Below are 12273 nucleotides of genomic sequence, written 5' to 3'. Positions count from 1 at the left end.
TTCCTACACCAGCTTCTGAGCCACTTACTTACCTCCCTAATCTCCCACTGCCTCTCTGGTGTGGCTCGTGGTACAGGTAATATTTCAGAAAATATTACCTTGGAGGTCCTTGCCTTAAACTTGTGGCCTAAGTCCCTGAAATAATTTTAACCTCTTGGGGACGAAGGGCGTACAGGTACGCCCTTGCTCCCTAGTACTTAAGGACCAAGGGCGTACCTGTACGCCCGTGGGAATTTCGGTCCCCGCCACGTGGCATCAGCAAACATCATGTGCAAATGCCCGGGGGGGGGGGGTCCTGAGACCCCCCCATGTCGGCAATCTCAATTCAGATCGGCGACTTGCGGCGATTCGGGGATGATCAGGTCTCTGATGACCTGATAACCTGGAAAATAGGGATGATCGGAGCTGTCAGAGACAGGGGTTCCATCTGCTCCTATCCCCTGCGATTGGCCGATCAGGACTTATCGGCGAATCGCAGGGCAGGGACAGGGGTGAAAGTTAATAAAAGGGAAAAAAGACTCCCAAAATTTGTAACACACTTTCTCCCAAGTATGGAAATACCCCATATTTGGACTTAAAATGCTCTGCGCAGCGCACAACAAGGCTCAGGAGTGAGAGCACACTATGTACATTTGAGGCCTAAACTGGTGATGAGGTCTAAAATAGGTGGCTGATGGTTACAGCTATTCTGACATAAACGTCAAAAAATAAACACCCACATATGACCCTATTTCGGAAACTACCCCCTCATGGAAAGTAACAAGGGTAACAGTAAGCATTCACACCCCACAGGTGTCTGGCAGATTTTTGGAACCGTGGTACGACGGCCCACTGTTACAAAGATTTGTCAAACGCCAGTGGGGTGTAAATGTTCACTGCACCCCTTGTTACATTCCTTGAGGGGTGTAGTTTCCCAAATAATATGTCATGTGGGGTGTTTTTCACTGTTTTGGCACCATGGGGGCTTCCTAAATGAGACATGCCCCCAAAAACCATTTCAGAAAAATTCTCTTTCCAAAAGCCCAATGTTGCTCCTTTCCTTCTGAGCCCTCTAATGAACCCACAGATCACTTTACATCCACATATGGGGTATTTCCTTAATAGAGAGAAATGGGGTTTCAAATTTTGGGGGACATTTTCACCTATTATCCTTTGTGAAAATGAAAAATTTGGAGTAACATTAGCATTTTTGTAAAAAAAAAAATATTTTCATTTTCACGTCCAACTTCTACGAAAAGTTGTCAAACACCTGTGGGGTGGTAAGGCTCACTGTACCCCTTGTTATGTTTCTTGAGGGGTATAGTTTTCCAAATAGTGTGCCATGTGGGGTGTTTTTCGCTGTTCTGGCACCATGGGGGCTTCCTAAATGAGACATGCCCCCAAAAACCATTTTAGCAAAATTCGTTTTCCAAAAGCCCAATGTCACTCCTTCCCTTCTGAGCCCTCTAGTGCACCTGCAGAGCACTTTACATCCACATATGATATATGTCCTTACTCAAGAGAAATGGAGTTTCAAATTTTGGGGGACATTTTTACCTATTACCCCTTGTGAAAATGAAAAATTTGAGGTACCATCAGCATTTTAGTGAAAAAAATATGTATTTTCATTTTCACGTCCAACTTCTACGAAAAGTTGTCAAACACCCGTGGGGTGTTAAGGCTCACAGTTCCCCTTGTTATGTTCCTTGAGGGGCATAGTTTTCCAAATAGTGTGCCATGTGGGGTGTTTTTCGCTTTTCTGGCACCATGGGGGCTTCCTAAATGAGACATGCCCCCAAAAACCATTTTAGCAAAATTCGTTTTCCAAAAGCCCAATGTCACTCCTTCCCTTCTGAGCTCTCTAGTGCACCTGCAGAGCACTTTACATCCACATATGATATATTTCCTTACTCAAGAGAAATGGGGTTTCAAATTTTGGGGGACATTTTCAACTATTACACCTTGTGAAAATGAAAAATTTGAGGTACCATCAGCATTTTAGTGAAAAAAATAAAATTTTTCATTTTCACGTCCAACTTTATTGAAAATTTGTCAAACACCTGTGGGGTGTAAAGGCTCACCAATATAAATTCGCTCTCCAATATCCCATTGTCGCTTTTTCACTTCTGAGCCCTCTAGTGCGCCCACAAAGCCCTTTACATGCACATATGAGGTATTTCCTCATAATTGGGTTACAAATTTTGGGGGGCTTTTTCTCCTTTTACCCCTTGTAAAAAATAAAAAATATGGGTCTACAAGAACATGTAAGTGTAAAAAAATGCAGATTTAGATTTTTCTCCTCCACTTTGATGCTATTCTTGTGAAATACCTAAAGGATTAACAAACTTTCTGAATGTCATTTTGAATACTTTGAGGGGTGCAGTTTCTATAATGGGTCATTTATGGGGTATTTCTCACAGAAAGGCCCCCCAAATCCACTTCAAACATAACTGGTCCATGAGAAATTCAGATTTTGAAATTTTCGTGAAAATTTTGAAAATTGCTGCTATACTTTGAAGCCCTCTAATGTCTTCAAAAAGTAAAAACATGTCAACTTTATGATGTCAATATAGAGTAGACATATTGTATTTGTGAATCAATATATAATTTATTTGGAATATTTATTTTCCTTAATGCAGAGAGTTTCAAAGTTAGAAAAGTGCTACATTTTAAACATTATCATGAAATTTTGGGATTTTTCACCAAAAAAGGATGCAAATAACAACAAAAATGTACCACTATGTTAAAGTAGAATGAAAAAACACGAGCATGAAAAAACAATCTCGGAATCAGAATGAAAGGTAAAAGCATCCCAGAGTTACTTAAAGTGACAGTGGTCAGATTTGCAAAAAAGGGCTGCGTCCTAAAGGTGAAAATGAGCTGTATCCTCAAGGGGTTAAGGACACTCCACCTACCTCTTACTTTGTCATTGGTGCCAATATGTACCATGACTGCTGGGTCCTCTCCAGCCCACCCAGCAACCTGTCAACCCGATCCGCGATGTTCCGAACTCGAGCGCCAGGAAGACAACACACTGTCTGTCCCCCTAATAATTGAGTCCCCCACTACCAGTACCTGTCTGGCCTGCCCTGCACTCCTCCAGTCTTGCTGCAGTACTGCTAGCTCTGAAATGGCATCCCCCTCATCTGCCAACCGGGCAAACTTGTTGGAGTGTGCCAGTTCAGGACTAGCCTCCCTGACACTTTTCCCTTTTCCCCATTTTCTAACTGTAACAGAGCTAACTGCCTGACTGTCCTGCACCTCCGTCCCACTATCCTCCCCCACCTCTACCCCAGAGAGTACTTGCTCAGTGAGCAGGAGACTCCTCTCCAGGTTGTCAATGCATCTCAGTGTTGCCAGTTGCTCCTCTAGATCCAGGATCTGGGCTTCCAAATGAAAACATCTCGAACAACAATATGCACCCTCAAACTGCTGTTCAGGGATTGCATACATTGTGCAAGATGTACACTGGACTGCATTTTCCAACATGGAGGCCATACTAGATTTGGGGATTGCAAAAATTTACAGTAAAAGAAACAATCAAATATTTCAATTTAAACATCCTGAATTTAAAGCCCCTTAATTTTAAGTCCCTATCACTTTTATACTTACACTCACTTTATACTTCACACTCTTGTAAACAGACACACAATCGCTAGCTCAACAATCGCTTAGTGTACTTGCTTTTATATTTACCACAATCCACCTCTCTCTCTCTTCCACTGCCTGGAAGTGAATGCAAAAATATTTATGTGACATAAAGCCAAAAATTATTATACTTAAATATAAACAAAAACATTCATAATACCCAGTAGGATATCTGGAGATGTCTAACATTCATATACAGGAGAACAGACATTTTTTTCATTTTTAGTCCACAAACCATAAAACATGTCCGATAGACAGCTCACTTGGTTGAGGCAAAAAAGAGTTTGATGTGTTCCGTTCACTGTTACTATGCAGCTATTAATAAAGGATGCAGTCAGAGCGATTGATACAAAAGGTACATTCATGGCATTACCTACCTTTCTTCCTTTGTGGTGCCTTTTCAGTCATTCACTTTGTGGGTGCCATCATGTTTCTTGTGGATGCAAAGAAGAAGTCTGCCTGTACTAAGGTTCTCTTTGTACAGTTTATAGATAAGATGTTTGTAATAAGGCAATTGACCCAGCCAGCGGTCATGCATGCATTTGCTCGATGCCGAATCACTTTTCTCATTACAAACATCTTATCTATTTACAATGAGAGAACCTTAGTACAGAGAGATTTCTTTTTTGCATATCTTTGTTTATCTGGGCTTCAGGATGCCAGAGATGCCAAATAGGTAGCAGTGCCTTGCATGTAGTAAGAGGTATAGTGGACTACTACTGTGCCATGAGACATCTTCAGTTTAGGCTATCTTTCCACCAAAGAAGTGCACCATTAGAATGAAATAGAACCAAGGGAAGAAGCAGCAATGTTTAGACAGCATGTAGATAGATCAAAGGTAAAGGAAAGAAAGACAGGTTAATTCTTTCAATGGACACGGAAATAGGAATTTCCATGCCAGAAATATCTGGCGCAAAAAATTCCGCTGTGTGCACAGAGCAGCAGAATATCATTGAATTCAATGGGACTCTGCTGCATCTCCGTGCAGAATTCTAATGCAGAGTTCCTCATGGAAATTCTGACCTGTGGACACGGCCTTATTATGTGAGCGGTTTAGGAACCAGAGCAACTGAGTCACATGGTTACAGATCAGGTAAAGATACAGAGCAGGATCACCCAGTGCTGAAGCGCAGGAAATCACCAACTTTCTGCTGAATCAATAAATGCAGCGTTCCATACTTTATCTGGAATTAAAATCAGCACAAAAACTGTGCACCACCATGGCATGGATTTTTATAACCAAGCAGCTGCATGTTGGTGACATTACCAAGGGGCATTATTACTGAGATTGTGGCTCAGTCACCAATATTGGGGGTACTTCATTTCTTCATGTATGCACCATTATTGTGGGGTTGAATAAGGGGACAATACTACTATGATGGGGCACCAGTACTGTGTACCACATAGGAAAATACAAATACTATGTGGCGTACGTAAGTGGGCACCAAACTATGCAGACAAGCAGTGACCAGGAGATGTCATGGTGGTCTGAGATAGAAAGGAAAGTGAAGAACTCTGATCAGAGAAAACGTAACCCGTGAGTCACTAGATGTAACTGTACTGAATGATTTCACCCTGAATTAGCGCTACTGTACTTCATTTTTTGGGGCAGGGCTGATCATTAGGTACCGCTCTGTTAATGCAACTGCAATGAGGAAATACACTCCAACTATTGCCTATGGATTTAGAATGGGATATCAAACACCCCAATGTCTTTTCTGGAAACATTTGGCAAAAACAGTCATTTTTTTAATTATTATTATTAATTTATTTATTAAGTAGTAAAACAGAAGGTATATTTTGTGAAAAACAATTTTTTTTAAAGTACTGTACACAGGTGTTACTGCCACAACCAAAACAACCCTGCATTCTAGCATTATTTATCCTGCAAAGTGAATGAAAGAAATATCAGATTTGTAGTTTATCAACCTGCCTTAAAAATTATAAGTACCTCAGAATGGTACCACTGAAAAATAGAAAAATATAGCCCATTATACATAAAATAATTCCTCACACAGCTCCAACATAAAAAAATTTTTATGGCTTCAGTATTTGGTGGCACGAAAACAAATGCTTTGAGGCCAATGGTGAGACGCACTATGTTGCCGATGTCCAGCCATTTGCCACTGCATTCAGGTGAGGCAATACCAGCCCCAAGATCAAAGCATGTCACCTTTATGCAGGCAAAATGTATAATGCTGTGTCAGCCCCTTTCTGAAAGCAATTGAGGAACAGTCCCAGTCAAACTGAAGGTAGGAGTTCACAAGTATACATATTTTTAGGGCGGGAATAGCTTTCACAAGGAAAAAAACAGAAGCAATTCATAGGGGAAAAAAGAATAGAAAGCATGGAGCACTCAGAGAGAAGATTATTTATTCCATTAAAGTATAGTGTATAGTGCATAGTGCAGATTGGGTAGACATGAGAGGGAGAGCGGTAAAAGTGACAATCGTTATGCACCCCTTGAAGGTACTTTCCCAAACTGAACTAAAAGAGCATCTGTTAGATATCCCACAGTTGCTTCATTCCCACCACTCCTGCGGTGACATGACCTGACCGTCTGTGGACCATGCTCGGCTCCGGGCACGCAGCCTCTATTGCCTCCTCTGTTTTGCAGCAGCTGGTAAACATTAAAAGGGCAGCTATAAGGTTTTAAAATTTAAAATGTAAATAGCAAATGTGTCCTGAACGGTTGGCTAATGCTATGCCCTATTATCCCCCATGTGTACACGCTGTACATTACTGTGCATATTATCCCTGTACTGTGATATCACTGTGTGTATTATTCCTGTACTGTGACATCACTTTGTGTATTATTCCTGTACTGTGACATCACTGTGTGTATTATCCCTGTACTGTGACATCACTGTGTGTATTATTCCTGTACTGTGACATCACTGTGTGTATTATTCCTGTACTGTGACATCACTGTGTGTATTATCCCTGTACTGTGACATCACTGTGTGTATTATTCCTGTACTGTGACATCACTGTGTGTATTATTCCTGTACTGTGACATCACTGTGTGTATTATCCCTGTACTGTGACATCACTGTGTGTATTATTCCTGTACTGTGACATCACTGTGTATATTATACCTGTACTGTGACATCACTGTGTGTATTATCCCTGTACTGTGACATCACTGTGTGTATTATCCCTGTACTGTGACATCACTGTGTGTATTATTCCTGTACTGTGACATCACTGTGTGTATTATTCCTGTACTGTTCTCAGAACACAGAATTCCACTGAAATTCAAGCCCCATTGACTTCAATGGGATTCTGTCACGGAATTCCACAAAATATAAGACTGATCTTATATTTTGTGGAATGCGAAAAGCGGAATTTGAAACACAGAAATTGCACAGTCTGAATCGGACTACGGAATCCTATTGAAATCAATCAAGCAGTTAATGCCAAATTCTTCCGGAATTGTGCACGGAAATTCTACCGTGTGAACATAGCCTTAGTGTTGAAAGGGTAGAAAATGAAACAGTTAAAACTTCATTTAATTTCTGTTTGTAGACAGTCATTAAATTACCAGCGTAGGTAAGTGTTATCAGGGGAATATTAAAAAAACAAGTTCCAGGTGTGTCAAATAAGAAGGAAATTCCCAGCAGAACCTGAATTCGCATTTAAAAGCCAGTTTTACAGTTCAAAGCCTAATCACAGGACGTGAATACTGTCACATGTGCACTGTGCCATATCATCTAAGATTATTTTGGAAAGGTATAAGCCAGGAAATAAGGTGAGGTGGAATATTAATGTATAGAAACATGTACAAGGCCAGCAAAAGAATTACAATGGGAACAAACCAGAAACTAACCTTATTAAGCTTAACTTATTACAAACTGGAGTGGAATTCCAGCTAAAGAACTTTTCTTATCTTATGACATTGTGTGTTACTTTGTAACTTACAATATTACAATGGTGTTGTTATTTACAAATGCACGCAGCAATTTTCAGCATGGCTCCGACCAGACATCTCTGCAAGTCTGTGCTCTTTATGCTAACAACTAGGCTATTAATATTATGCAAAATTATTTTATTCATGTATATAGCGCTAACATATTCAACAGCACTGTACAGAAGTTATCACATCAGTCCCTGTCTCCATAGTGGCTAACAGTCTATTCACGGTATGCGTTTGGATTGTGGTAGGAAACTGGATTACCTGGAGGCGACCCATGTAACCATAAGGAGAAATTAGAACTCCATGCAGATATTGCTGCACACAGACATTACTTACAAATCTTACTTGTCCCTGTCTTCTTCCTCTGTGCTGTGAGGCTTAAGGTGCACCTGCCATTAACAAAAACTTTTGATATAATGTAGATAATACCATTATATGTATATTTGTAATATACATTGATTAAAAAGTTTGCATATTTAAAAAAAAAAAAAAGCTGTCCCTGCTGCTATTGCCTGTGTGTCTCTGTGAGGAGTCCAAATACAGGAAGTGATGGCAAGATAAGCAGGGCTCTGTGCAGGCTCCTAGTTTGTCAATCATCCTGCTGTGTGAGCCCGTAGCATGTTACAGAGCCTCAGTACACAGAGCTATGCTTGTCCTCACTGGATAGAGCCCTGCTTGTCCTCACTGGATAGAGCCCTGCTTGTCCTCAGTGTACAGAGCCCTGCTTGTCCTCAGTGTACAGAGCCTTGCTTGTCCTCAGTGTACAGAGTCCTGCTTGTCCTCAGTGTACAGAGCCCTGCTTCTCCTCAGCATACAGAGCCCCGCTTGTCCTCAGTGTACAGAGCCCTGCTTGTCCTCAGTGTACAGAGCCCTGCTTGCCTCAGAGTACAAAGCCCTGCTTGCCCTCACGTATAGAGCCCTGCTTGTCCTCAGTGTACAGAGCCCTACTTGTCCTCACTGCACAGAGCCTTGCTTGTCCTCACTGCACAGAGCCCTGCTTGTCCTCAGTGTAGAGAGCACTGTTTGTCCTCACTGCACAGAGCCTTGCTTGTCCTCAGTGTACAGAGCCCTACTTGTCCTCAGTGTACAGAGCCCTGCTTGTCCTCACTTCACAGAGCCCTGCTTGTCCTCAGTGTACAGAGCCCTGCTTTTCCTCAGTGCACAGAGCCCTGCTTGTCCTCAGTGTACAGAGCCCTGCTTGTCCTCAGTGCACAGAGCCCTGCTTGTCCTCAGTGTACAGAGCCCTGCTTGTCCTCAGTGCACAGCGCCCTGCTTGTCCTCAGTGTACAGAGCCCTGCTTGTCCTCAGTGTACAGAGCCCCGCTTGTCCTCAGTGTACAGTGCCCCGCTTGTCCTCAGCGTACAGAGCCCCGATTGTCCTCAGTGTACAAAGCCCTGCTTGTCCTCAGTGCACAGAGCCCTGCTTGTCCTCAGTGTACAGAGCCCTGCTTGTCCTCAGTGTACAGAACCCTGCTTGTCCTCAGTGTACAGAGCCCTGCTTCTTCTCAGAGTACAGAGCCATGCTTGTCCTCAGTGTACAAAGCCCTGCTTGTCCTCAGTGCACAGAGCCCTGCTTGTCCTCAGTGGACAGAGCCCTGCTTATCCTCAGTGTACAGAGCCCTGCTTGTCCTCACTGCACAGAGCTCTGCTTGTCCTCAGTGTACAGAGCCCTGCTTGTCCTCAGTGTACAGAGCCTTGCTTGTCCTCAGTGTACAGAGCCCTGCTTGTCCTCAGTGTACAGAGCCCTGCTTATCCTCAGTGTACAGAGCCCTGCTTGTCCTCACTGCACAGAGCTCTGCTTGTCCTCAGTGTACAGAGCCCTGCTTGTCCTCAGTGTACAGAGCCTTGCTTGTCCTCAGTGTACAGAGCCCAGCTTGTCCTCACTGCACAGAGCCCTGCTTGTCCTCAGTGTACAGAGCCCAGCTTGTCCTCACTGCACACAGCTTGTCCTCACAGCTTGTCCTCACGCTGCTTGTCCGCCCTCATTTCCTGTATTTGGTCTCCTCACAGAGACACACAGTCAATAGCGGTAGGGACAAAAATATACACATTTAACCAATGTATTTTACACATACATATAATGGTATTATCTACATTATATAAAAAGTTATTGTTAACAACAGGGGCACTTTAATCACCTGCAGTCATGTGAAACTCTCCAGATCCTGACCTACTTGCCCCCAGGCCACATGTCCCCACTAGCTAGTCTCTTGCATTAGCTGCAATTTATAAATCTACAACTGTGGATACATCTGCCCCAGGACTTGCATGCTCCCTGATCTTAAGCAGCAGTCAGTCCTGGTTGGCAATGCATTATATATGGTAAAATCTTTATCCTCACCATCCTCGGGAACAGAGGCATTGCTTTTAGCTTCTTAGCCCCCGATACAAAATCTACAACAGGGGCCCATATGCCAATAATAATACTGGTCTCTTATGGGGCATATGTGCTTTGGGGTCCCCTTAATCTCCAGGGCCACGGTGCAACTGCTACCTCTATAGCTACGCCCCTGATCAGGGGATGTTTTTGCCCCATTGGTTTATTCTCTTTAAGATATGGCAAATACCCAGAAATAACCCACAGTGCATCATCATCAGAGCCTGAACTATAACCTGTATTAAATAGCACAGAGATATTCAACACTTTCTTTGATAGGAATCTGCCATGTTGAGGAATATGGTAAATGTTGTCTTACATTTAGTTGCTGGTGCACTAACTAAACAGTGTGCTAATCTTAGTCAATATTGTTGTTGAAAGAAACTGAGCCATACTGCTATATATATATCCGAAGTTACTTTTATTGATCTTTTATGTACATTACTTTTAGAAACTATTAAATGAAATGGGAGGAGGAATAAATCAAACATTTGTGACAGAATTCATCATCTTGGGATTCCCCAGCCTGAAAAAGTTCTACCCTTTCATGTTCCTGCTTTTCCTATTAATCTATACATTCACAGTTACGGGCAACATCATCATTTTTATTGCTGTACTAACAAACTATAAACTGCAAATCCCTATGTTTTATTTCCTCAACCATCTTTCTGCTATGGAAATATGGTACACGTCAGTCATTGTACCTAAGATGTTGTCTAGATTTGTGACAGACAATGGGGCAATATCTTTTAAAAATTGTATGATTCAATTGTATTTATTCAGCTCTCTTGGGGCTTCTGAGTGTTACCTACTAACTGCAATGGCATACGATCGATATCTGGCTATTTGTAGTCCTTTGCATTATTCTTCCAAAATGACTAACTTGACCTCCCACCAGTTGGCCTCTGGTGCTTGGATCGGTGGCTTCATTTCTCCCATCCTCCCAGTTGTATTAATCTCAAGGCTTGTCTTTTGTGGTCCTAACCAAATTAACTATTTCTACTGTGATGCTCAACCTCTTCTCAAACTTTCTTGCAGCAGTACCCGGTTTACAGAGACAGCCATTTCTCTATTGGCTACTGGCCTAATATTTAGCTCCTTTCTCCTAACTGTCCTCTCCTACATATTTATTATTTCCACTATTTTACGAATCCACTCAGCCATTGGAAGAAAAAAAGCCTTTTCTACATGTGCCTCTCACCTAACTGTTGTGATGATTTATTATGGTACAATAACAGCCATGTACATGCAACCCATGTCTAAATTCTCATTAGATATCAACAAAGTGTTATCTTTACTGTATACAGTTGTGACTCCTATGTTGAATCCCATTATCTACAGCTTGAGGAATAAAGAGATGAAGGACTCTGTGACAAAGTTCTTCAAAAGGATAAAGAAGGGAAAAGACAATAAATAAAACCATTTTAAGTACTTGTTCTTTAATGTGTTTTAACACGTTTTGTTTGTATTTAAAATAAAGAAAAATGTGCCAAGGTCATGATCAAACAAAAATTATTCAAATTCCTTTCCTTATAGTATCTAGTACAGTAACAGAGTACCATGTGTTGCCCGCTCTTCCTACCAAAACCTTGTGGGAGAAGAAAAGCAACAGTGACACTCATAACCTCATACCCTAACCTCATACACGGTCCTTATATTCCATCCTCCTATCCCAACTTATATGCTGTCCTTATATGCTATCCTTAAAGGGGTACTCCGGTCGGAAAAAAAAATTCTTAATCAACTGGTGCCAAAAAGTTAAACAGATTTGTAAATTACTTCTATTTAAAAATCTTAATCCTTCCAGTACTTATCAACTGCTCTATGCTCCAGAGGAAGTTCTTTCCAGCCTGACCACAGTGCTCTCTGCTGACACCTCTGTCCATGTCAGGAACTGTCCAGAGCAGGAGCAATTCCCCATAGCAAACCTATCCTGCTCTGGACAGTTCCTGACATGGACAGAGGTGTCAGCAGAGAGCACTGTGGTCAGACAGAAAATACATTCAAAAAGAAAAGAACTTCCTCTGGAGCATACAGTAGCTGATAAATACTGGAAGGATTAAGATTTTTAAATAGAATTAATTTACAAATCTGTTAATTTTCGGGGCACCAGTTGATTTTGAGTATCCCTTCAAAGAGTACCTGTCATCAGACCATAATTTCTAAACTAACTCAGATTATATTCCCTAACTACTCTTAATACCCTTCCCGCCCTTAAAAAAAATTTCTGAGGTTTAAAAAGCTGTGTATCATACCTTTCCCCTTCCTCACATTGTGTGAGCACCCAGCAGGAGAAAGTTGGAGTTCCCCAGGAGGCGCAATGTTACTGAAGCCTGTGAGAGGCGTGCCCCGCC

At 41.9% G+C, this 12273-nt stretch overlaps 1 protein-coding gene across 1 annotated transcript; it reads left to right on the top strand.

Annotated features, from left to right (window-relative positions):
* The first annotated feature begins 10385 nt into the window (after positions 1-10385).
* On the top strand, positions 10386-11336 carry LOC130368670 (olfactory receptor 6N1-like). Its single transcript, XM_056572717.1, has one exon. It carries the CDS (start codon positions 10386-10388, stop codon positions 11334-11336), a length of 951 nt encoding a protein of 316 aa, XP_056428692.1.
* Positions 11337-12273: the final 937 nt, after the last annotated feature.

This window comes from Hyla sarda, chromosome 1, assembly GCF_029499605.1.
Source record: "Hyla sarda isolate aHylSar1 chromosome 1, aHylSar1.hap1, whole genome shotgun sequence".
NCBI classification, from domain to species: Eukaryota; Metazoa; Chordata; class Amphibia; order Anura; family Hylidae; genus Hyla; species Hyla sarda.
Note: the sequence above shows the minus strand (reverse complement) of the source record. Positions and strands in the feature narration are given on the sequence as shown.

Excerpts from the sequence above, each read along its gene's own strand:
- LOC130368670 (XM_056572717.1), top strand. The coding sequence starts at position 10,386 with ATGGGAGGAGGAATAAATCAAACATTTGTGACAGAATTCATCATCTTG.